At 36.1% G+C, this 26,639-nt stretch overlaps 1 protein-coding gene across 1 annotated transcript in view; it reads left to right on the top strand.

Moving 5' to 3' along the window:
* LOC132197348 (netrin-3) overlaps nt 1-26,639 on the top strand; it is a 57,796-nt gene that overhangs the window by 17,332 nt on the left and 13,825 nt on the right. The window contains exon 4 of the mRNA XM_059620594.1: nt 21,092-21,280. Coding sequence (XP_059476577.1) covers nt 21,092-21,280 — 189 coding nt within the window. The remainder of the gene's footprint in view (nt 1-21,091; nt 21,281-26,639) is intronic.

Raw genomic sequence — 26,639 nt, 5'->3', positions numbered from 1 at the left:
TTTTAAGAGGGCTTAAAAGTGTTGTAAAAATTTTACTTGGAAAAAGAGAGGTTAGTCATTTGCTTATTTTTCACCGAAATTCCCGTGCAGTTTGTTCAAGCTCTATTTTTGGCGGGGCCTCGAGAGTATAAAAATCGCACGATCCGGGCCGATTTTATTGTTATAAATAATAACACCTACGCCTAAACACGGCGGGACCATTAACTCAGAAACTGGCGGTGGCAAAAGAAGGCTGCAGTGGCAAGTAGGCGGAATTGTAATCCAGCGGAGATAACATTATATAAACCTCGGCTCCGCAAGACTAATTGGAGACGCGCGTGAATTTGGCTCGCAATAAAAAGCTGCAGCGGCCACGAAAGTTAAAAAAGACATCGCCGGACATAAATCATCGAGTGTGGACAGCGCGTACCTTTTTATTATCCATTTATGGGCCGTGCTATTCATTGCCGTGTGGAAAAGAGACTTTTGACACCGCTCGTGATTGTCGACTTAATTGAGACGCGATATCGGGCTGCGGAATCTGAACTCTCGTTGTGGCCATTTACGGGTCTGAAATACACGAGAAGCTGCAACATGCCCATAATTATTCGCTGTGTAAGTGGGATTTAGTTCAATTCATGTCACTTTATACAACGGAATCTAATAATAAGCAATTAATTTCTTGAAAGTTGAACAGTAATAGCTTAATTAGCCTAATTTAAAATTATTGAACTTGTATTTTTGATGGATATTCAATAAAATCTGATTTAATATTCGCTAGAATCTTTCATATGAGCTTCTATTTTTTATTGTTTAATCATTATAAGATAAAAATAATAATATATTATGTTAAATTATGATTTTTTCAGTTTTTAATCTACCAATATTAACTAGAAAGGTCTTTCACAATCACAAAATTTTACAAAAAATTATCGCAGAAAATGTACATCTAAAAGATATCATTGTTAGTAAAATAAGAAGCTTTTGTGGAGGAAAAACTGATCGATACGAACTAAGAGAAAATCGTTTTTTCTTTTACTTTGTATTTTTCAACTCAAGTGCAATTTTGTTCCACTACCCTGAGAATTTAGGTCCGCTTGGCGAGGACAGCAGTTTAAACGCGGCACTTGTTATTTTACAACTGAAGTGCCGCTCGCAATCAGCTTCGTTTAAAGAATTAAAAAGAAAAAAAGTCTCATTCAGACGGATTTGGCCGCCTTTGTTGGCGCAGACCAGGCAATTTGACAAGTGGTATATTCTCTCCCTGCTCGTCTCATTTCGCTCTCAAGCACACAATGCACGAAATTTATATTTTTAATGTGCGTCTGAAAACGATGTCATCAGGCTGAGCAAAACTCACAGTAATCTCTTCTTAATGGTGTTTTATTATTTTCTTCCGATTCAGGTGCTTTCGAAGAGGGAACAGCAGCAGAAGCTATTTTTTTGATAAACCGACAGGATTTTCTCAGGCCTTCGGCCAATTTACAGCTTATTATAATATCTCGCCGAGTCAAAGGTTTAGAGGATTTTCACGCGATGATGTCAGACAAAGCCATTGCGTTATTAGTCGCACCATCGTTTGATGATGATGCTCACTTGGAGAATATTAATGTTAAGACTGAAAGACACAATGTTTGATTTTATTTCGTTTGCCGAAATTTGAAAGTGTCAATTTAATATTATTTAGCACGAAAATGATTAAAAAAATTAAACAACAAGATGTTTTATATTCATTGTTAATACTGGAAGTTACATATAAGTTGTAATATCATTAAATTTTTATTTATTTTAATACTTAATTTAGATGATTATTTTAATGTTTTTGCTAAATTTTAATTTAAGCTATTTTATTAAAATGATATAGCGGTGACATTTTATTAATCAGAATGTCGCTAAATTTACATTGTTTTTAATTATTTTAATTTTATATACATATAGATTTATTGTCTCATTGCCACGATTATATCACAGCAATGGACATGAACAGGAAACATTATTGTCGTATTGTTAATTGTTAGTATTGTGTTAATTTTATTACTATATAAGAAATGATAAGAAAGATACATTAATCAAGAGATTCTACTTTCAGTAATTGAAACTAAGATATTAGGATTTGTGGACTCTGTGAAATAAAACATCTGAAGTCTGAAAATGACATGATCAACATAGGAACATAACATGAACTTTGCTAAATTATTTTATTTTTCAGATTACTTAACAAGCATAATTGTTAGGCTCGATTTTTTACTTTTGAAATAGTTTGTTGAGGGCATTTTATTTAAGAATAAATTAAAGAAATGCGATAAAATTTTCAGAGTCTTATTCAAATATTTCTTAAGATCGAACACTACATACAATACAAAGTGGCTCAGAGTCAAAATTAGTAAAGCATCTCATATATCGACGTTCATATATATCAAATTTAATAACCGCGTGCATATCCGACCGCGGCGCAGACTCTTATTCACGTGTTTTGAAACCACAATAAATGTGTGTTTGATGTTGCATTATAAAAGTTCCCCTCGCCCACATCAACTTGTGCGTCTCTCCGCCCGCTCCGGTCGGCTGGAACATGATGAAAGTTACAAATTGCGCTGCATTTCACATACACGTTATCAAATGTATAATTCAAATTTATTATAAAACGTGCCGCGCGCTGGTAAAAGGGAGGACGTGGCTGGAATTCGAGGCTCATTCAAAACTAATTTATCATTTAGAGCTGCTCCAAAAACAAATGCGCTGCGCAAGTTTCGCCGCGCTCGGCACTGCAGCTTCAATTTAATTATGCGAGCAATTTATCCATTGCGAGCGGTTTAATTTATTGTTTCCAGAGTGAGTCGTCACAGGTACATAAAGTATTTCCCTGCTTGAGAATTTAATCACGTTTGTGTAATAATAAAACCATAGACATTCATTTCCAATTGAAAAGTATTACGTTTTATATTAAATTTCACGCGAATTTCCCACATTGTAAAGTGTTTAAATTCAATATATTCGCATGACTTGACGCCGGTTGTTAAACAATTTGCGCTCCAAATTGACACATTTCGCGGCAAACATGCAAAGCGCCGCGCGGTAACAAGTTTTGAAAATTTTCTCCTGCAACTTTAACTTACGGCGCTTACATTCCGTTTGGGCCACGATTTCCCTAGGAGGGATTCCGTTTTCGTGTGGAGATATTTATTTCGGAGAAAAATCTTAATATCAGGTCGGGTGTGGATTTCAGGCGCCGAGCAGCCAGGAATAAATAAAAAGGGTCTTTTTCACTCCCACAACAGCTCCAGAGCATCATTCGCTCGTTATCGGCCGGTGGAGATCTTGCGCTCTGATGCTCTCGGAAATAATATTAACACGGAACATCAAAACCCTTGTTGAGCAAACTGATAATCTTCAGGGGAAAATTGGACACACTCCATAAATTTGATACGCAAACCGGGCCTTTGGGGAAAGAAGGTGGATAACTGGCCAAACCCTTGATTTAAAATTAATTTGTTTTTATTTTTTTCTGAATCATAAAAAATGAAATACTTAATTTTATGCTTTCCCACGAAAATAATCTTAAAATAAGTTCAGGAACTAGAAGAAAAAATTAAATTTCAATATTTTTGTTTCATTTATAGTTATATTAAGAATATTATGAATTATTTTGTTATTAATATTATAGCTTAAACTTAAAAAAAGATATTTTTTATTATATTATATTTTGATTATTCATTTAATTTATTATTTATATAACCATTAATCTAAAATTTTAGTTGTAATTTAGCTCAAATAAATTTTCAATGTATACATTTAGATTTAATAATTAATCATGCAACAAATTATCAATAAACTTCATATGTTCCACAACTTGAGTTGTTGATAAATTCAATGTTTCTCTTGGTTCTAATTTAAATTAAAATTTAATGAACTGATGATTTAATTAATGCCTTATTCTCGTTATTTGATTGCAATTGATTGAAGTTTCTGTTTCATATTATATATAGTTAGCCTAAATTTCACGTTCAAAAAAGTAGAATCAGAATTAAGGTGATTCATCATCTGAAATTTATCGAACCAAGTTTGCATCGGTTTTCGCTTGATTCAAGTCCCAAGGATCAAAGAAATCTCCTGCTACTCCACGGTAATTTATACACAGCCGGCCAAACTTCTCCTTTTGCAATAAGTTTCCAAAACGCCAGATTTCTCTCCGTGAATATTTCAATTCGGCAGCAGTGGTTTTTTAATTAAAACAATAAAAGAGAACCGGCAAACAAGTTAGGGAGTCTTTTTTTTAGATTCTTCGCGACAGCTTTTCTTCGGCCTGATCTAACGCGACAGCCCTTTTGAATAATAAGTTATTGGAAACCGCTACTCTTTCGACCTTTTCTTTGCAGATGCCGCCAACACATTTCCAAGTAAAATTTTTAAAAATCAGGCCTCCTTTTATGCGTAACGAAAAAAAATGTCACTCGCACGCACCGCATCTCTATTGAAATTCGGCGGAGATGAGCAAAAAAAATAATGGAAAAGAATATTCAAATCAGAAATAAGAGGGCTGATGGAAGCCTGCATTTTTGAGAAATTGAAACATCATCTGGGCTGCAGAATTGATCGACGGCGCAATAAATAAACCACGTCGATCGTCGTGCTGACAAGTTAATCGATTTATTTCAATCTGCCGCGAATATAATTGAAGTCGAATCGAATCGCCTTATTTTGCATACAAATCAACACGCGCGGCTGTCAGTGGCCATAAGGTTGAATTTCGAGCAGCTGATAACAATCTGCGCCGCCAATGAGTAACGCCGTAATTTAATTCTCTTCATGCATCTCGAGAGATATAGCGAAAGTCTCTCGTTTGAAATATTGTGTATATCTTTTGCAACTGTCGTTCGATTGTCAAAGTGTCTCTGCACACACAAAAGAAGGAGTAAATTTATGCCATCTGTTTCGCCGGATCGATTAACCTTTCGTTATCATCTCGAGTTATTGACTGGATCTTTATACATATGAAGTTTTTCGTTTGAAAAGCGCAGGGGCTTGTGCAGGTGCTAACATTTCAATAAACTTTTCTCGCCTTGTGCATGTGTATGTGAATTGAATTTTAAACAACACAAAGGCCGCGAGTTTATGTGTCGCCAGGAGGTGTTACTTTTATGATTCATAAAAAAATGTTGTGTACTTTCATTCATTTTCATCGCGAGAGTTGCGTTGGAATAAAAGTATAAATGCCCTCTCAAATGTTCGTTTTTGGTTAAATTATTCACCATTTGCCGATTGGGGACAAACTTATGATGAAAGTACCTTTAAAGCTTCGCAACAATTCACAAGAAAGAAAACTCTCCAATATGGCTAAAAATCTAAATTAAAATTTTACAGCTTTCAATAGATGAAATTTTTTATCCAATAGTATTATTTTAATATTTTTTAAATAAAAATCTGCTATTTTATACATTTAATGTAATATAATTTTTAAAAAGAACAGCTTGCATAATAGCATAATAATATAATTATGGCATGGCTCCCGCGGAGAGAAAAGCAATTTATCTAAATATTTTTTCTTTCATTTTGTCATTTTTTGAAATTATTCAAACCATAAAATCAATTGTACGATTTATATAAATGTGGGTGAATATAAGGAGTATATCCTAAATTAATTAATTCTTAAATCTCATGCTAATTTTAGCTTTAATTTTTGCTCACTTGTTGATAGTCATAATCTCACAACACTTTTTTTTTTGTTTTTTCATATGATTCACCTTCCTGGTCAGTCAATTAAAATAAAATTCTAACCGAATCATAAAAATTGTTGACCTTCCTTTTTGCAAACAACACAAGGGCCTATAAAATGGTTCACAAGAGCTCTCTGTGGCAAAAACCATACGAAATTCCTCTGCACACGGGCAGGTCCGCCGCCATAAAACAGGTGGAAACACACACAGGGCCATTTATTTATCCAGCGATGTATGTGTGCACATTACTTGTGCGGAATGTACCTACATATTTCATGTGTAGGCTTAATATGTACATACCGCAAGAGAACTTCTCTCTGGCTCTTTCTTTCTCTCCGACTGGAATATATCGAAGAGGCGATCGCGCAGGTGCTCGCAAGGTGTTTGTGCAGAGCGCAAAAAAGGGCGCAAAACACCTCGCACGCATAGTCTTTAAACGAGAGGCTGCTCTTGAGAGGCGAATGATACAAAATTATTATCGCCCCGTGATTTTTATTCACATTCGCGGGCAGTAAAGAGGAGGCGGTCGGATGAAAAACACAAATCGCAAGAGAGAGCAGCTTATTATTCGTGATAGGTATTTATTCCGCAGCTTGTTGCAAGATTCGATCGCCCGAGGCCGAATGAGGAGACCAGTTTAGCAGCGAATAAATGAAATGGAGAGCAGGTCCAGCTCAGCCGCTTTGTTTTCCCATTCATGGCTTGCGGGCCACGCATTTGAAATTGCACTATTTTAGCAAGAATAACATCAGTGCTGGCATATTTTTAATCTAATTGCGAACAAACACTAAATATTACGATCAAGAGATTAAACAGGGTTATATTTTGAAGTTTGTTTTTATATTTTATAGAATCATAATGATGTAAGAGCTATTTGGGTTGTAGGCAAAGTGTTTTAAGGAGATGATTATTATTTGAGAAATGAATATGGTTTAATGAAATAAATTAAATATGGATACTGACATTTAAAGGTTTGTGCAACACAAATAAATTGTTATTATATTTTTAAATACATAATTTATTGTTATATTTTTTATCATTTTAAATTTTAATTTAATATTGGTTAATTATTTTAATTTTTATTTTTTTAAATTATTTTATATAAGATTTTTATAAATACTTTAAACAGTTATTTATTTTTTTACTGGTTAAGTATTGAAATTATAAAAAACATAAAATCAATATATTTATTTAATTGAAACCGCAATATACACATTAATGAATGTGCAATTCTGCAGCTTCATCGATCGGCTGTCAATCTTTTTCAATTATTTAAATATCTTATGTCTTTTCATATTGTCTCTGAATGGATAAAAACGCGATAGATTTTGCTATGATTAATCAGATAAACGATCGGTTTTGATAATTTAAGTTGATAAAAAAAACTTTGTCAACCAAGACTCACTGAAGCGGATGGGGTCTGTTGTCTGTTTGATCTTGGACGTTTTAGCTAAGTGGTGGTGCCGTTTTGACCAACAATTCCTTTAATTAAATTAATTTTTTCAACAATTGAATATAAACAATGTGGAAAAAAATAAATAACAAAAATAATAGAAATTAAAGTCACATTATTTATTTGATACCTTAAATTAAAACCTTTAATTGGCTCCACTCTTTCATTAATGCTGTGCCTTCAAGAACTCTCTCCCTTTTCATTTAAATACCTCGGGAGCCTCTTTTTTCGTAGCTTCAAAATCTTAACTGAAACTGATCCATCCAAGTCATCCGAAGCGTGCCTAATCCCATAAATTCATAATCCGAAACCCAAATCTGCATGGCATGTTTTCGCCCGCGGAGGCCGCCGCGTGTTTTTGACAGAACGGCTCTGCTGCGAGTTGTTCGCGCAGAGTTAGCAATTTGCGTATACACAAAAAGTTTTTTTTGTTCGTCGCGAGGCGGCTGCTGGAAGGTTGACTCACCCACCCTTTGTGTTTTGCACACGCAGAGAGCAGTTGATACACTGGGCAAATAAACGCCGCCAGAGATACACATAAAGAGCTACTACCTGCGAGGGCTAAACAAGGCGGGCGAAACACCTCTGTTATTTTTGGCCGCTCCAAAGCAAATATTATTGCAGCGAGCACCGGCACAATTGCTGCCACTTTTGCGAGAGGAAACACACTCACTCGATCCAACAGCCTTTCGCCACCTATTTCCAAATTCCGCTATGCAGATTATCTCGTGTGGCTTTTGCAGGAAAAACTGCGTCTGCAAATATACTTGGAAGAAGCCGTTTGTTTGCTTTGTGAAAACCATTCAGCTTAAAAGAGAAAAGAGAGTAACAGGAAAATTTGGTAACTTTTTCATGAACTCCCCTGCTCAATAAATTTCTGTATTTTTTCCTCTTTTCTTCAAATTATATTTTTCAATTCATTTTAATTTTAATTTTCTTAATAATTTTATTTCCACATTTATAAAAAAAATACCTAGATAATACTAACTAAGACTTCCTTAATGAAATTATTCTTTGAATTGAATTTATAAAATAAAAAAATAATACAAAATTTATTCAAGATTACTTCATCTGTATATAGTTCGCTCTTTATAAGGCCTTTAAAAAAAGATACTCCAAAAAATGAAATTCCATTTGAGGTCGTAGTAAACTGCATTAACACCCATACATGTTATTGAATAATCTCATAATCTTGATATGAAATAATAAAATTAGACACCGAAACGCCTCTGATTTTTTTAACTGCTCTCAAAACCGACCTGACACTGCGTATCCGTTGGTTCGCGTCATAAATATTGTAGCGGTCGTAAATCTCATCTCACATATAGTGTAAAATAATAATATGCATCTCAAAGAAATCTCTCTTGGGCGGATGAATAATTGGTTCAGCCGTTTAAGATCAAAATTTATTAGCGTTTGAGTAAGAATGGAAAAGAAATCTAACGGGAACAACGACAAAAGCTGCCGTATTCACCAGGGCCAAATTCCCACGAAATCCACCGACGTGCAATTTTGCACCTGCACAAATCACGGCCACACACACCGAAAGGTCTGCTTTTAAAAAGCGTAAATCGACCATTGAAGAGAGACACACAGTGGATAAAGATCTCTCTCCTCCGCCGCGCAAGAATAAATCCCAAGAGCTTTTAGTTCGCCGCGCGGTGTTTTCACACTTTCTCTTCAAAAGAGGCGAAACAGACTTTTGATGCGCCCCCCGCACCTGATTATCCGATCAACGGGAGGTCACTGCTTTGTTGCCGCGACGACAATGAAGCAGCGATAGACCGGCTCGAAGGTTCAGGTGTGCGAGGAATCCGCCTCCGATCATCAGGGCAGCGTCAGGAGATAAAATATTTTCCTTTTGGAAGCCAGACGATTGCATACTGTGAGAAATAAAAAGAATCAATTCCTTCAATAATTCCACAAAAGAGTTGCATTGAGAAATAAAATCTTCAATTAAAATTTTGTTTATATTTTCAAACTAAATATTTCAATTTAATTTTAGGATCAAGTAAATAATAGTTTGAGTTAAAATTTGAATAAGATAATTCTATCTGTTTCCACATATCAATAAAAATTTTACGAAATAATTTTTTGTGGGCAAATCAATTAACTATTTATGTTTTAATGATATTTATTTATTAATAACATTTTCATAATTATACCAAAAAAAATCATATTCAAGTTTGAAGAAAGTGAGGGTTTTTTGTTTCTAATGGTAGCAATATTTGTTTTAGAATAAATAATGAAAAATGGTAAATTTTGAGATATAAAACGGATAAAAAAATTTGAAGTTCTCATAAAACCACCTTTTTTCACTGCCCTGGATATCTCTTCAGCTACTGCGGGGTTCGAGGTGACGTACCTGACGAGTACCTGGCGAACATTCCTCCTCCTCCTCCTCGTCCCACCACCCGTGTGTGCGCCCAGGGTCTACCTGCGAGCTCACACAATGTTTAACACGGCCTGGGCTCGCTCTTTTTGAAATCCAATAAACGACGCGGCTAACGAGCAGAAAAGATGTTTTCTCGCCAGGTACCTTTTTCACGCGGCGGGGTTGGGCCGCTTTACGGCTCACAAGCTCATAATCATTAATTATTGACCTGACCGTCCTCCTCTCCGGCAGACAAATTGGCACCGCCGTTTAGCATAATGAGTCAATCAAAATAATTAAGCGCGGTTTGTTTGTTTCTGCGCGCTCCTGCTGGTCTTCCACTGATTTCGCACGACTATCAATTTTGGGCAGAAAAATAATGTCTGTATTCGCTGTTCTTTATTGACTTAGGAGAAATTTTTGATTTCATATTTTTTGCTCATTCTTATGGAAAAATTTAAATTTTGTAGATAAATAAAATCTTTTGCAAACATTTGCATTTTGTATGAACGGAGTCTTGTTCTTTTCTTCCGCGGGCGGCAACCGTTTTACCTCCGCTCCTTTTGATTATGAAGCGTGAAAATTTTGTGTATTTACTGGCAGGCAGATTCAAATAGGCGTTGCCAGAAATTTGCGTCAAACCATATTTCACAAAAGAGAGAGATTTTGAGATTAGTAAAGCGGCTGCGAGAAGAGTGAGACTTAAAAGCCGCCGGTGCAATGTTTATGTGTGGCGAGTGCTGAAGAGAAGGAAAGGCTTTTTGCGCGTTCATTATCAGGGCCTTTCAGAGAGCAACTTTAAAATATCGCATGTACGTGTTACGAAGAAGCTCTTGATGCGGCACTCACTTTAATGCACGTCAATTAAGCTGAAGAACTTAAAACTGAGTGAGAACACATTTTTAACATAAATTTATACACAATAATTTAAAGTTTTACCTTGATGATGTTAAAAGACTTCAAAACTATTGACTATTTTTCTGTTCCCATGCATAAAAATTATTTCTCCAGTTAATGAAACTGAATTTATTGCATTTTTTGCATCTCAATTTTTTTGTTTTTAATACTGAGTGAGTAAATACCTAATTATTAATAATAACAGCGAAAAAATTTTTAATTATTAGGTGTTTGGTGTGGCCTCATTTTTCTAAACGCAGTGAAATTGACAAGTTAATTGTGAAAAATCTAAACAATAAAGAGCTGCCTACAAGCTCAACTAATGGTTTAGCCTCTGTAACATATGAAACTAGCATATAATTATATAAGTCTCAAATTCAAATTAATTATACTTTGAGGTGGAGTTCCGAGAACGATACTCTCGCAGTTGAACGCTTTCCAGCGCACAATCGAGCTCAAATATCAAAATGCGCGCAACCAGTTTTGATTCTTTCTTTTTATGCAAATGAAGCAGCTAATTTAACACACACAACGAGCGCTATGCTAATATATCCAATTCGTTGCCTGCAAGATCTGTGTAAAGTATAAGAAGTCTTTCAAGACGAAAGTGGAAATAAGTTTTTGTGGCTTTTGGCGCAGAGAAAAGGAGGCTGAGAAAACAACATAAAAGTGGTCAGCGGGCAAATGCGTGTAGGGGTTGAGCTTCGGATGAACTGTTTTGCGGTCGGTGCGGTCAATTGGCGATGAGGAAATGCCGGACACGCCAATTTTTGAGAGATGCCGAGAGAGGTGTAAAAAAGCAATCCGGCCAAGCCGTTTTTACACCTACAGGCTGATACTCTTGATCTGCTCCTCATTTCTTGCTCCACTCTTGGGGGAAACCAACAATGAAATTGTGCCAAAACGATTATAACAGATTTTTTATTAATATTGTCAAATTTAAATTTCATTAATAATAATATTATTTTAACTATGTTTAATTTATTTTCAATTTTTTCAAATAAATAAATACAACTTAATATTCAAGTTAAGCAATAATGTTAATATAAAATTGGTTTAATTTATTTTATTTTCAATTACAGTCTTATTTTATTTTTAATAACAATAGATTTCTAAAATTGCAAACAAATTATATAATTTCTCTCTTGATCATTACTATCATTTTAATTTAAAAAATTATGATTTTATGATTGTTTTTATGGCATATTGGTACTACCAATATTAATTAATTTAATAACTTAAATATTAATTCTATAAAAGAAGAAAAATACTTTTTCGGTGGAGAGTTTGAAATGATTATTTTCTTTTGCCAGTAATTTAGCCGTATTTAATTCCACAAAAGTTGCATATCGAATATACTTGGTGGTGTTCCCTCGATTATTTTACGACGCCTCAAGCTTTTTTTATATCCTCCTCCAAAACTAGGCAGACGCAATTTGGATAAAGATCCACGCACTTCCAGGGCGATCCATCACGATGCGGTAATAACAATAATACCACCAACCTGCATCGCAATTTCACTTATTTCCCCCGAGACTCGCAATTTCTGCCAACTTCCATTCTGCTCGGCTCACTCATCCAACTTCTTAAACTGTCGGTTTTTTATAAAATACGGAAGATTCGCGATCTTTTCAAGAGTGGGCTGATAATAGTCTTGCACGATTCTACGATGCGCAAATTTTTCTTATGCATAACTCTGCTTTGTTTAATCTTGTTAAGGCTTAATTAGCCGCTTGGTTGCAAAAGCCTGCGGATATCAGGAAAACTTTGGAGCAGATTATAGTGGGGTTCTTTTTGTTTCTGCCCGGCACCATTTTTCATTTAAATCGCTCCTAATTATAAAGTGAAAACTGAGTTATTTAATCTTGACAGCTCCACTTTGTATCTCTAACGAGCAGCTTGGCGAGAAGAACGTTTCTCGAATTAAATCATCATTTTTCTGATCCACCAGCAAGTAAGCGAGCGGAATTCTAACTAACTGAGGTGTCTAGGCCCTTTTTTTGTTGTGTGTGAGAGAGCCGTGTCGAGCTAGGTGGAGAGGATATTAAATAAATATCATATCTCTCAAGACTCGACACGAGCCGTACATGGATCTGAACAGTGCAAGAGCAACACAATTTAATGGAACTTTCTTTGGGTGTAATTTATTATTCGATGCGTGTTGAAGACAAATCTGGAGGACCATCTCATCGGATGTATGGGAGTAGAGAGGAGCAGCTCTGAATGGTGATAAAACGACGATTGACCCAATCAAATTTAATCATGTCGAGCTAAGAAAGTGTGATTTATTTCGGATTGACAAGATGGAGTGGGAAATTTCTCTCAATCATTGGCTGTTTAAGTTTGTGAAGTAAAAATTAATCAATGAAAATTTTCAATTTAATTTTTTTTTTAATTATTAAATATTTGATTTTTCTGAAAAGTACAATCTTAACAAACAATATTTTAAAGTTTTCTCAGTCATTTCAATTGGTTTTGAATATTTCCAACGCATGTAAATTGTCATATGACATCATCAATTGAAGCTCATTTCAGTAAAACCGAAAATGTTTGATTTGATTTCTGCCGTTGTTTATAGTGTAAAAAATTGATAGTGATTGTAATATAAAATTGCCTTGTAAGGTCTCAATGACTCTCTCAACTCATTCTTAATTTGTTCTCACAAATATCGAAGAATATGGCTGGCACTCGAGTTTTAATAAAAAAAATAGATAATTTTGTATTCTCCATTGACTAGCATATTATAAATAAAATTAATAGAGAATAAACAAATTTTCATACGATTCTGAATTCATAAAATTAATAAAAATTATAAAAATAATTATTTTAAGAAAATTTCAACTTGTGAATAAAAAACAGTAATGAGTATAAAAAGTATTTGTATATATAATCAAATGTTTTGCTAATTATAATCTATGATGTATTTTGCCATTTGCCCCCGGGCTTAGTCGGCAATAGATGAAACTCATTCAGCACCGTGAGGTGTTCTCGTGCGTGTGCATGATGTGGGTAGGTGCAGCGGCAAGCTATCTAGTCTCTCGCTCTTTCGACAAGGAATGTAGATTTCTGATCTTGATATATGGCGTCGCCCGCTTGCCCGTTCGTATATATATTCGGTTTTTTATACAATATATAATATGTGGCGGGTATTATAACAATGAGTGCGCCGTTTATTTCGGCTATTGTGCCGCTGCCCGAGAAAAAGAACAAGAAAAACGAGAGAGAGGAGCGGAACACCGAAGAACTCTTTGGAGCCGGCCGGCTCTCTCTCGAGAGAGGTGCGCGAGGCGATTCAAACAAAAAATTATTATTCAAGCAGCAGCAATTCTCTCTGATTGTCAGATCAAACTGCTCAAGGATGAGAAAAAGCGTGGAGCTGACCGAGACGCACAAACTTTTATACACGTATACATTATTTTCGGAAGACACTCTCGCCACCGCAGCAGCTTTTCGCAGTCGCCGCCGTGCAAATATTGTTATTGCATTTAGTTTGCGGCGGCCCAGAGTCACTCGGTGCTCAGCGAGCAGCAAGAAAGAAAAGTTATCAAGAGTGGCCGACGCGAAACTTGTTTTGTGATTTACTTTTATTGCACCTGCCGCTGCTTGCGAATTCATGGGGAAAGTTAAATTTGCTTGCAAAGCAGGTTTTTCCGTGTGCGATCTCGCAAAAATGTGGCAAAAGTTTTTTTTGTAATCTGCGTTGTTCCGAAATCTTATATTTGTTCTTTAAGAAAATGTTTATGCTACAAATTTGGTTGAATTTTTCTTTGCGGTATATTTTAATGACGAATCCCAAGGCTTTTAGTGCAGTTATTTAAATTTTGTTCATTTGATTAATAAAATTTATAAAATAATTATGAAGTGTGTTACAAAAAATCAAATTAAAGCAAAATGTATTCCAAATATCCACGTTGAGATACTGATACAAATCTCGCGAGTTGCGCGAGCTGTGCGAGCTGGGCAAGTATTGCGAGCATTGAAAATTATTTTACATTCATAGCCATCCAAAGTTATTTAGTGAAATTTGTTTTTTATTCATTTTTCAAAAGATTAAAATTGCAGCAAGTTTTCAATTATTGCACTTCTTTGTGCTTTTAATGCTTTTATTTGCATTGTTGCATTGAATAAAATTGTTTCCAACAACTTTTGAACGAAACTTCTGTCAAATCTGGCGTCAAAAATTTGAAAATTTCGTTGCGCGAGTCGCGCGCGTCGGGCGAGTCATAGCCATGCCATGGCCACGACATAGCCATGCCATGGCCACGCCATAGCCATGCCATGGCCACGACATAGCCATGCCATGGCCACGCCATAGCCATGCCATGGCCACGCCATAGCCATGCCATGGCCACGACATAGCCATGCCATGGCCACGCCATGCCTTAGCCATGCCTTAGCCATGCAACTCACTTGAGTAACACAAATAAATTTGAATAAAAAAAATGTAAAAAAAATTGGTATGTTTTAAAATAGAAACCAATTTGTCAAAATTAAAAAATAATCTAATTAAAATTATTAATAATAATTTACAAGAATCATAATAATTAAGTCTCCCACTCAAATACAATTTTGACTGTTATTTTATACAATTTGTTTAGGTGGAGGGCCTGGAACCAGTTTTCCAAAATGGGAAACTTTTTATCTCGGCCCTGTAGACACCAATTAATAAAACTAAAGTCGAGATTATCATCGGCTTAATTAAAATGCGAAATTAAATTTGACGCCCCAACTTCGTATTTCTTGACAGCCCGCTCTTGCTCTTTCGCACTTGACGCGGCGTGGACTTTGGTAATAACAACAATAATAAGGGGGCCGGTTTAATTAAAGTGGCAGCCGCAGTGCGAGAGGGAGATTGCCAAATCACTTTGTATCTCTCTCTTGCTCGCACTTTTGCATATCGGAGCGCGAAATCTGCGCCTAATAAAGCGGAGGCGCTGTTTTCTCATGCAAATATGCCCCTCTAATATAATTTAATCTGACTGCGAGTGTACGGCAGCGTTATTTTACCTGGACGAATTGCCGCCGCCGCCGAACTAATTTGCGACACGCCTCGCGCTTATTAAAAAAGATAACGTTATAATACAAATTTCTGAAGAGCAATGTCACCTGCACATTTTAATTGTATATAAATGTAAACGTGCTGTCTCGGAATTTTCGCTTCGCGCCGAGGACAACTTGGTTTGGGCCACTTGTGTGGGACTTTTATTGAGTGGGAGCATGAAATTTAAGTCTCGGATCAGATTTACTGTCCGCAATAATGTTGTTGATTTAATGCGATTTTTCTTACCACCTCAGAAACTACACACAGTATTAAATAAATCGATGTCAGCATAAATTGTTACAAATCGGCCATTCACAAAAAGCTGCACAAAACAGAATATTGAGATAACTAGATTGTAAAATTTATATTACAATGCATTTAATAATTTTTATTTTGAACCATTTTATTGTGAAAAATAAACCTTAATCTAACTTTTTTTGTTATTGGCTAAAGTACGAGACACAATAAGAGTTAAACATATAGAAAATTTTATGCTATGCTACTTTGTTATGAAATAATTAACCGCAGAGAACAAAAAAAAAATAATGTTGCTTTATAATTTTTGCCATTTTTACTCCCCTATAGAAAAAAACTGTAATAAAAAAGCAATTTACACCCGCAATGTTCAGCGCGCGAATGCAGCTGATTCCAAAACGGAGGGGAGTGACGCAACATTGAAAACAGAGGAGCTGCGAAAGCGAAAATAAAACGGCATAAGCCGACAGACAAACAGAGCAATCCATCAAAGATCAAAACCTGAATTTGTCCCCTGTCAAAAAAATTCTCTCTCAAACAAAAGATTCGGTGGCAATTGATTCCCCTTTGAAGTTGGGAAGAGTTGCTGCTTGTATATGTACATCGGACCGTGTGTGTGCGGAGGAGCAAGAACCACAGCAGCAGAAAATAAAAAGGCAAAAGTTACGAGGGGCAAAAGTTCATTATTTGCAGCGGCAGCAAATCGGCGGAAAAGCGGCGGCGGCGGCGGCTTGCCTGGCTTTTCTTTGTGCTCGTCAGGGGTGGGGGGCACCAGGGGCCCGAGGGGGCCCTGCTAATGTCATAGCCATGTATCTTGGAAGCGCAGCCGGGGGCGGCACATTAGTCTCATCTCTGTGCCGCCCCCGCTCCCAAACCGCCCCCGGCGCAGATCAAATTCGTCTTTCCTCTGCTGTATATGCTGCTGGTGGTATAAGTTGAGAAGAAACGACGCCGAAAGAGGAGGTAAATTTATACAGAGAGAGTTGGGCACAAATAACAGCAGAGCGATTAAATCTGGGCCGACATTAATTTTGCGAATCCTCGTCGGCTCGCTGCTGCAAAGCGGAGATTTCCGGGCCTCCTAAATTTCCCGACGAGTCGTTTGGTTGCCAAAGTTAGTTGTGAAACTCCATTACTCCGCCGCTGGGCCAAGTGCAGAGATTTAACCCGACGTGCACAACCCTAACGTCCTGACGCAGCAGTAAACCATTTTTCTAGCATTTCATTGTGAAATTCAAAATTTAGACAAGTGCGATATTCATAAGTAGAAACTTCTACAGAATTTTTGATCCAAATGTGTGGCAATGCACGCATATTTGTATTATTATAATTGAAAATATGAACTTTACTGATCATAATAATAGTAGCTAAAATTATTAAATAAGAAAGAGTATTTACCAGTAATAAATGGATCAAAAACTGTAAATATTTATGTACAAATTTATTGTTATTTTTATTATTTAACAAAGGAAAATAATTTTAATGTTATATCGTCTCTTTGACAAAAAGTGCCTTATGTTTTATGTTCATACTTTTTTTTATTTTTTACAGGATATTAAAAAAATTATTATTTAGTAAATTTATAGATGATCTCTCTTTGTCGGGAAGACAATGAAATCAATAATTATTTTGAAATTTTTGAATTGCACAAATACAGCATATCAATTTGAAAATTAAATGCTGGAGGTATTGAAATAGGAATAGTATTGTAAATTTTGAATGGAAATTCAAGGAATGCTTTTCCCAAGACTACATTCATTTATACAATTCAATATCAACTGCAGCTGCTCAAATAAACAAAAACACTGCAGTTTCTTTTTAATCATGAGTTATTTCAATTTTCTGAGAAAAAACGCCGGCAGCAATAAAACTTGTTCAGAGGCATAAACGAACGCGCGCAATTTGAGCCAATAACTATAATAGCAAAGTTTGTTCCCAACAGCTTGAGGATGAGATGCAAATTTGTATATGTATTTTTGTTGTTCGCGCCTCCAGCGGCTCCTCTCAAGTCGCGAAAAAGGAGAAGTTTATATGTTCGCGGCCGCGGGAAATTTCCATTCACTTTAAATTCTGTCTCCTTCCTGAAAAGTCTCTGAACGCCTCATACTAATTTGCGTATTTATTTACAAGCGCGCCACTCACTTTCATTCATTTACGATTTGGTTAATTGATGTTTGCGCAAATAACGCGAGTGCGTGTCTGGTGTTTGCTTTCATCTCGAGAGGCAGGCGAGAGAGGCCCTTTGCTACTCTCGTTCGGCAAATGTCTCCGGGCGACGAAAGAAGCTGCCGAGATTTTCGACTCGGAACATGGATACTCATTAAGAAAGCAAATAAATCAATGCGACTTCCACGCATGTTGGATATAAACTTAATCATACACAACGTAGACCAACATCTTGATTAGATCTATCGGTTTTCATCTTCCACATATTGCCATCGGTTGTTTATTTTTACCTTATTTATTGAATTATATTCCAGTCTCTCGAGGCTCTTCTGATGCTTTATAAATACACTTGAAGCTTGAATATTAAAAATAAGGACGAGAAATTTTATCTTGTATAATTAGTGAGGTGGAAGTGGATATGAAAATTCATAACCCGCGCCTTTCCCAGAGTAATGAATATTACAACAAATTGTATCCTGCTTGAAGGAAGGATTTTAAAGTAATTGCAAGCAGAATTTATTGCAAGAAAAACAAGTCTGGTAAAGTTTTATTATTATTGCAGAATATCTTATGTATAACTAATTCATATTTTATGCTAATTCTACAAAGAATTTCTTTTTCGCAGTCGCAGCAGACGCTTTGAATTAGTTTTATTTGAAACAGTCAAGTGCCTGAGAGTCATACAAATTGCATTTTTTTAAAACACAATTAATTATTATGACCAGCTATTTGAATTTAATCATATTCTGTAGCAATTTGAAACAAAATATTACATATCTGAAAACTTTTTCTTTTCAAAAAATAAATATTAGATATTAATTATTGCCCTTATTTTGAACCCAATGAAAGATTCTCCTTTTGAAACTAATTTGTAAGAATTAATTTTTTCCACGAAAATTATTATTATATTTCGAATAAATCATATATCATGTTGAAAACAAATTTACAGAGGGAGAAATTTGTACCATTTTCACCCCCAGTTGGTAAAACTATAAAACTCCTCTTCCCCAAACCGAGAAATACGTTTGAAGCAAAATGCTTTCAGCATGTGAGAAAACGAAGCAATTTATTGAAGTACTTCACACCCCTATCTGTATAATTACTTAAGTAATTACAGACTGCATGGAAACTGAACTTCAGTACATGTGTAAAGTTTCTTCTCATAAATGGCGGTGTACTGTAGTCTCCCTGTTATTAGAAACTAAATCAGAGGTGTTTTCGAAATTGCGGATCAAGCGTTTTGCCAAGCTTGGCGCCGCGAACGCTTCCTCCCTCGGAATGCGCCGCTCCCTGCGATAATATTCAACGCGAAATGCGTGCGGTCGGCGGCATTAATTTTGAGGAAATTGCCGGCACGCCGTGCTTATTAGTTTTCGAAGCGGCGGCGGCGGCAAGTGCACACGTGTGTAATGAAAATTGCACTATCAGCATGAGATCGAAACAAAAGATCAGAGAGAAATTCCAGGAGAGGAAAGTGCTGCGTCACATGCTAATTGGATCACTACTATACTCCTTGAATAATTATCTTTCTCTGCCTGCGTGTGATGTGAAATTAAGCCAACAAGTGCACGGCGGCCCATTAATTATACAGCAGCAGTTCTGCTCCTCGTCTCGCCGATCGGCTCGCAGACAATTCCGTCTCTCTCGAGAGCTATTCGGAGATTGATTTTGACGAGCGGCAGAACCAAAACACTGCTTGCTCTCTGACTTGACTTACGTCAACTTGTTATGGCGGCAAAGAGGCGTGATAATACTGATAATGACGGGACTTTTAAAATTTTGATTCAGAATTTGTTTGAATTAAATTTGTTTGTCTGCGTAACTTGCAATTTTTAAAACCACAATAAATTAACTAAACCTCAATATTTTATTTGTAATATGAAAATGTAAAAACTAAAAAACAACAAATAGTGAGACATTCATTGATAATTTAATTAATCCACGACTATTATATGTTAACATCTTATTTATTACAATTTTATATATGCGCCGTCATTCATTTGAAAATTTTGAAAAACTTTAGTGATGTAGATTATTCTCAATGAAAATAACATTGACGGTGAGAGCAACTTAAAAACGTTATATTTATAATCAAAATCACACAAAACAAAAACCAAAAAATGGGACCATTGTGAACTTCAAGTTTAATGTAAAAATTTTCATATGTTTTCTCCAGGAAAATAAAAAACATTAATTAGTACCATATTTAAAAAATTATCAATTAAAATAGTAAAAAATGATTAAAAATATTCTTCCATAACAATAAATATTACATTTTGTTTTAAATCTTTATAGTTTTATTATATTTTGTTCTATTATCGTGAAACAGATAGGGTTAGGGCAAGGAAAGTATCTAGTGATTTTAAATTTTCTAAAGGTAAATATTATCCATTGTTACACACTTATTATTTTAATTAAATTTTCAAAACTCGTATAATTCATTAAATAAATTTGTTAAGACACACGAACGAAACCATTTTGCTAATGATTGCTAGTATTTCATTTTTATTCCAGAATCTACCTTCAATCTTACTTCACCATTATCTTAATTTAAAAAGGTAGGCAACTTGCAAGTCTCCAGAGTTCACACGGCTGCCTATGTAGGAAATAAGGGGTATTTTTTGTTCATTTGTTTCATTGTGCTTATTCATCACAGTTCTGATCATCTTAAAAGTTGACCATAAGAATTACATTATAGGAAATGTAACCACTTGGAATAAATTAATCCGTTTTATATTCAATCATGATTAATTATTTGATTAAAAAATAATAACTTCATAAGCTTCCTATGATGCGCCTTTTAAAATTAAAACTTTAACAAAGAAACCACAAATTACGAAAATCCGTGTGAAAATTTGTAATTAGTTCAGATCCTTTATAATTCTGAAGAAACTTTCAAAAGTAATTAGACGCCTCTTCAAACTTTTAGCGTTTTCCGTAAGAAATTTCGCTTCGAGAGAGCTTCAAATTGGCACAATTAAACGTTTATGAAGGCGCAGAGAATGAACTGGAAAACAAAAAGCAGCATCGCCACAGCGTTTTAATCACAGGACGCGTAATTACGGCGGGGCCTCTCTGGCTCTGGCATAGCCAGCAGCGGCGGTTGTGAATATAAAAGGGGTTGTGTGTCGGGGGACGCTGCGCTGTGCTGATGATGATGAGATGAGCGAGACGCGCATGATTAATTAACGGGACCGTTGATTGTGTTTCAGCGTGCAACTGCAACAATCACGCCCGCGGCTGCCGCTTCAACATGGAGCTGTACAAACTGTCGGGCCGCGAGTCGGGCGGCGTGTGCCTCAAATGCCGGCACTTCACCGCCGGACGCCACTGCCACTACTGCCGCGAGGGCTACTACCGCGACGCCACCAAGTCCATCACGCACCGCAAGGCCTGCAAACGTGAGTAATGCCGCAAATCGTCTGCCAAATCCACCCCCCGCGAGCCCCACTCCAGCCTTTCCGATACGCATGACCTTTGAATTATTTATTGCGCGGTGCCAACACAGAGGCTTCCCTCTCTCCCGTATTTTTGCAACCTCTGTTTGAACTATACGTTTGAATAATTATGCTCGGGTTTGCCATCAATTGGGAAAAAATTGCAACTGACAGGTGCAAAATATAACAAAGTAAAAATAAAAAATGAAGTAGTGCCTTTCCAGTTTATCCGAAATACAATTTCAGGATTCTTAATAGATTTATTCATTTACTGCTGGTTAGTTAATTACGAATTTATTTATTGCAATTAATTAATTGTTACTGTTTACTGATATTGTTTTAACAATTATTATCTCTTGAGAGCTTGATAAGCATTAAAAACAATTATTGAAATGGCTGAATTGCTCAAAATATTTTTATTATTTGAAAAATACATTTTATAAATTATATATGAATATTTATTTTGTCACTTTCATGAATTATTTCATTACAGTTTTACAAAATTAAATCATATGGTGTATTTTTACTTCACAATCTATGTTCCGAGCAATGTCTTTTCCCTTTTAAGTAAAATTTAAATGCCAATTAATATAAGCTCTAAATTCCCAAAATGGGGCCCGACGTCTTTTCCAGATCAAATTCAATGGAGCGAAAATCTTTTTCATCCCCTTCTCTTAACCAAGTCTGTTGGCTGTTGCACATTGTGCGCGCCTAAAAAGAGCCGCCCGCATTATAATCACATTTTACAAGTCAATTGAAGCGGCTTGCGGGGCCATAAAACGGCCGTGCATTTTTTCTTCTTCTTCTTGGTGCTCCTTTTGTATTCGCGAGACGAGAATTTGCATGCTGGAAAAACACTGATAAAAGGCCCGATACATTTCCGCGAAATGCAAACACGCCTTCCTGGCACCCTTCCACACTATTTTCCCTCGGACGTCTTCTGCTCCAAGTCTTATTTTCCTCTCGTCGGAAAAGCAAAAAGCGTCTTGATGTTTGGGAAAACGGTCTGAGAATAAGGTCTTGGCACACAGAATGGACCTCGCCGGAGTGTGGAAATATCAAACAGCGCCCTTGGGACGCGGGTTCCCATTCAGAAATTTTTCTTCCTTTTATCGCCGTGCGTGCGAAATGAGATATCCTTCTCTTTATGTCTTTATGATGCTTCATATTCCAGCAGCGTATAAGTCGGTTCAAACGCCCTTTACTATAAAAGTTAAGTTTGTTTTGCTAATAAAAGTGTCAGCAGTACCCCTTTTTACTTTTAAAATTTACTTTTTTTAACTTTGGCAAAGAAGAAGTAATAAATATTTGCTTTCAGAATTTATAGCCATAAAAACAGATCACCTAATTAAATTGAAATCCAGTATTTAATAAAATAAAAAACATATCTTTGTAATTTTGTTCGTATTGAAATTAAAAGCTTCAAAGCTTCTCTTCCACCTTGCACCATCTTCAAAATTCTGGCTGGATTTTTGCAGCAACTCTTTGATTTTTTTTCATGGAGCGCAGCAACCCTTGGCCCCGTTTTAATTTGCGCTGGATTCTCGTGCGAAGGGAAACAAGCATCCTGAAAACTGGAGAGAGTAACCGAATCCCGAAAAGCAGGGGATGATTTTCCTTCCTCCCTTGGTTCGTCTTTCTGATTAAAAGAGCGTGGTGCTCGCTCCAAGTAATTGCGAGTTTGCTGGCTGAAAAAGGAGGCGAGAGGCAACGTTTTTAACTTTTTGACTCAAAATTTGAATGTGGTCGACAAAGAAAGGAGGCGCGGCCCATTATTTTTGGCCCACCTGCTTGGTCTCTTTTATCTGCACGGGTGTGCAACTATAAATTTTTCCTTTTTTACATCACGCGTATATTCTTCCCTCTTCTTCATAATCAAAAGAAGAAAAAGAAAACGGGCGCGCACATATAATGAAACCAATGAGAATGGAGTAAATTTTCCTGAAGTGTGTTTATGCTGGATGAAGAGAGAGAAATTCGCGTCTTCTGAGAAAAGGTCCATTGTTGTTGTTCTTCTTTGTGGTGACCTGTTCCGGGCCGGTGAGAGAAGAATTTACACCTTGAATAGAGTCTCTTATCTAGCAGGACAGTTTTGCTAAAAGAATTTTCCTTTCTTCTTAATTCTGATTTATTTCGTTGTATTTTGCAACTTTCGCTTTAAAATTTACTATTTATTTAAATAAAACTTTACCATTAGAGATAACAAAAGTATAATATTGATTATTGGCGAAAGTTTCCTCCTGCTTCTGCTGCGCACAGTTTCGAGATTTGCCAAAATAATTGCCCTGGCCGGCGAGCTAGCCAGTTAATTAGAGCGATAATTGCCGGGTTAAACCTCGCCGACCCTCGTAACAGAAGTCTGAGCAGTAAAGGGTGGATTATCAAGCAGGGGCTGGATTGAAAACCGAGAGGAGCAGCGAAAACGAGCTGCTACTGAGGGCAAAGAAAACAAAAAGCTACTGGTCCGCTGGGAACGCGCCACTATTTTTAGTGTGAAATGGGAAAACACGCCTCCGCCGCACGCAGGAATGAGATTTTTGTTTTGTCTCTAGCAGGTATAGACTCAGCGGTGTGTTAAATTTATAATACTACACGCCTGCCCCGTTACAAATAAAAGTCATAAAAATCTTCAGATAAAAAAAACAACACATTTAAACTTTTTTGTTTAGACAAATTATTTATTTAATTATTTTCTAGACAAAACTTATTTTCTAGATCTTCGCGAATACTTTTCCTTGCAGTTGAAATTTGACCCAATAAAGATGAAAGTAATCTGGCATGAGCGTTAATATTTTTATTTATTTATTAATAAAGCGCGCTCAGAAAATTCCCTCTATAATTAGTAAATAATGGAAGATTTAGATTTAAAACTTTTAAAAGTAAGAAAATATGCTTTTGATATATTTTGCCATTAAAATTTAATGGCATTATTAGTTTAAAAATGACACAAAAAAGTTGGCTGTGTATGTAAGTAGCTCGCGTTAAATAAGAATCAATGTATTTCATAAAAAAAGTAAACTTTTAATTCTTTATGAAGGCGAAATCCAATTTTAGCTGTCAGTATATCCTATCCTCAAATTTTTTGAACAAATCAGAAATCACCATTCCAAGAACAAAAGCTATGATTATAGGAAACAAAGAGATTTTTGTCATACATATTTAAATTTTATTTATTTTTAAAGAAATAACCATTGTGACTTACTGTGAATTTCATTTTGTTTACAGGAGGTATTTCATGTTATTTTTTTGTATTAATTAATGACTTTTGGATTTCAATTATTTAAACAAATTACTGGAAACATTATTCGTAAGTCATTTTCAACAGTTTAATTTCATGCACACTACAATTTTTTCCGATTTCAAATTGAAGTTGCATGAAATTAGAATTCTTCTCTGGTTACTAGGGTGTCTTTAATCAAGAGCAGACAGGAAGAAGCGCTCACAGGTAGTTAACAGTTGGGTCGCAAGTTGGGCAATGCTGGTCGGTTGGGCTTGCTGGGCAGATTAATTGGCAGCATGATTCAATTTGGCGTAATTCGACGTGTTGAGGTAACTCGGCGGCGGCGGCGGCGGCGGGCAGGCAGGGCGCGTCAATTAGGGTGGTGGGCCAGCGGCTGGCTCGTGGTGGTGCATGCTAAGTCTGCTTTAGCGCGCGGCTGCGAGGCCCCCTCGGAATACTGATGACGGATAATCCGGGGCCTCCATTCACGCGGCACGTCCACCACCGCCTCCGAATTGTTTTTGCGTTTGCCCCCGGCGGATATGGTCCCAACAAAGATTGCTGCTGCCTAATTTGTAACCGTCAGCCCCGTGAAAAATTTCATAAAGAAAGATAGAGAGCGAGAGAGGAAAAGAGAAAAGTGGAGCTGTCAAATTTTTGAACTACCATCCGACACCTCTGCTTCCTTGAGTAATTCTCTGCGGAGAGAAAAGTCCGAGACGAGCGAGCGTCTGATACACTCGCGTAGAATTTTCAGCAGCTCTGCGCAACTTCAGTCATTTTTCACTTGGATCTGACGGCAACAGTGAATGCTGACACAACAATTTAAAAGTTTAATTAATAATTAAAGTTTACAAATTTTATTTTAAATTAGTGAAACATTATTTTGGTATTAAATTATTTAAAAAAATATTCATATAAATTTATATAAAATAAAAAGTATTTACGATTTACCGTTTTTATGTTGATAAAACAGGTTTAAAAGAGCAAAATCTTTAGTTTCAGTAATAATATGTAAAAAAGAAGCATTAATTAATAATGTGACCCTCTTAACAAAATCGTTTTAATTAGATCTCATGATTCATGATCTAGGTCTTTCTTCTTGTTAAATGATAGATTTCAGAAAAAGAGCGATTTTATTTCACAATTTAAATCTGATTTTTTTAAAACCTCTTAAAGTAGTTCTCAATTAGATTTCGTCAAAGATAAAAATTTGCTCCCGGATTCATAATTCAAAACATGTATTGTTTCTAAATGTCAAATGAATCGACTCCCCAAATCCCTACTAGTTGACTCTAGCCTCACTGGAGGTTTGAATTGAGCTTCAGTTAATTTTCCAAGACGAAACGTTCCCTTATCAATTCCCTTCCCATAAAAACATTATTACGATGGAGTCAGTTTGACTGCTTCAAGTAATATTGTGGAAAGACAAGAGACTTCTAACTTTTCTTATTTAGTTTGTTTTGATCCTCTCTGCAGTTCCGATGCCGCACCACGAGAAAAAGCAGGTTCGATTTTCTCTTATGGTGCCTCGCGCGCGCGCTCGATTGAATGATCTCTTTTTGATAGGGCTGCGACGATCATGCCCTATCAAGTGCTACTTGATTACTTTTGCAGCCGCCGTCTCCTCGCTCGCTCGCTCTCTCTTGCCAAACACAATACGATCTCCTCTCATTTGACAGCCAAATCAATTATTTCGCTAATGCACAGTGACAGACTCTTTTTGCGCATTTTTTTTTATATGTGCTCCTAAGTCACTTGAGGCGACGCGCCGGCTGCTTGGGTTAAAAAGCACAGAGCAGACACGAATGACGATTTGCATTGCACGATTTTATTTCCAACACGTCTTCTTATACCACGTATACAATTCTATTTGCAAATAAAATTCAAAAAGCGCAATAAAAGAGTTCTTAATGCAATGTATTTGTAGATCCATACGTAAATCATTTTTTAAAATGTCACAAACCTTTTATTCAATTTTTTGTCCTTAGCTGTTGGCAGTGACTTTTATTTATCATATAAATTCATTATCGTTATAAACACATACTTATAATGTGTTTGTGTTTTTTTTACCTCTGTAATTTAACACGACTCAATAAGTAC

This window comes from Neocloeon triangulifer, unplaced genomic scaffold, assembly GCF_031216515.1.
Source record: "Neocloeon triangulifer isolate White Clay Creek 2 clone unplaced genomic scaffold, ASM3121651v1 ptg000012l, whole genome shotgun sequence".
NCBI classification, from domain to species: Eukaryota; Metazoa; Arthropoda; class Insecta; order Ephemeroptera; family Baetidae; genus Neocloeon; species Neocloeon triangulifer.
The sequence above is the reverse complement of the archived record's forward strand: the minus strand, read 5'-3'. Positions and strand labels throughout refer to the sequence as shown.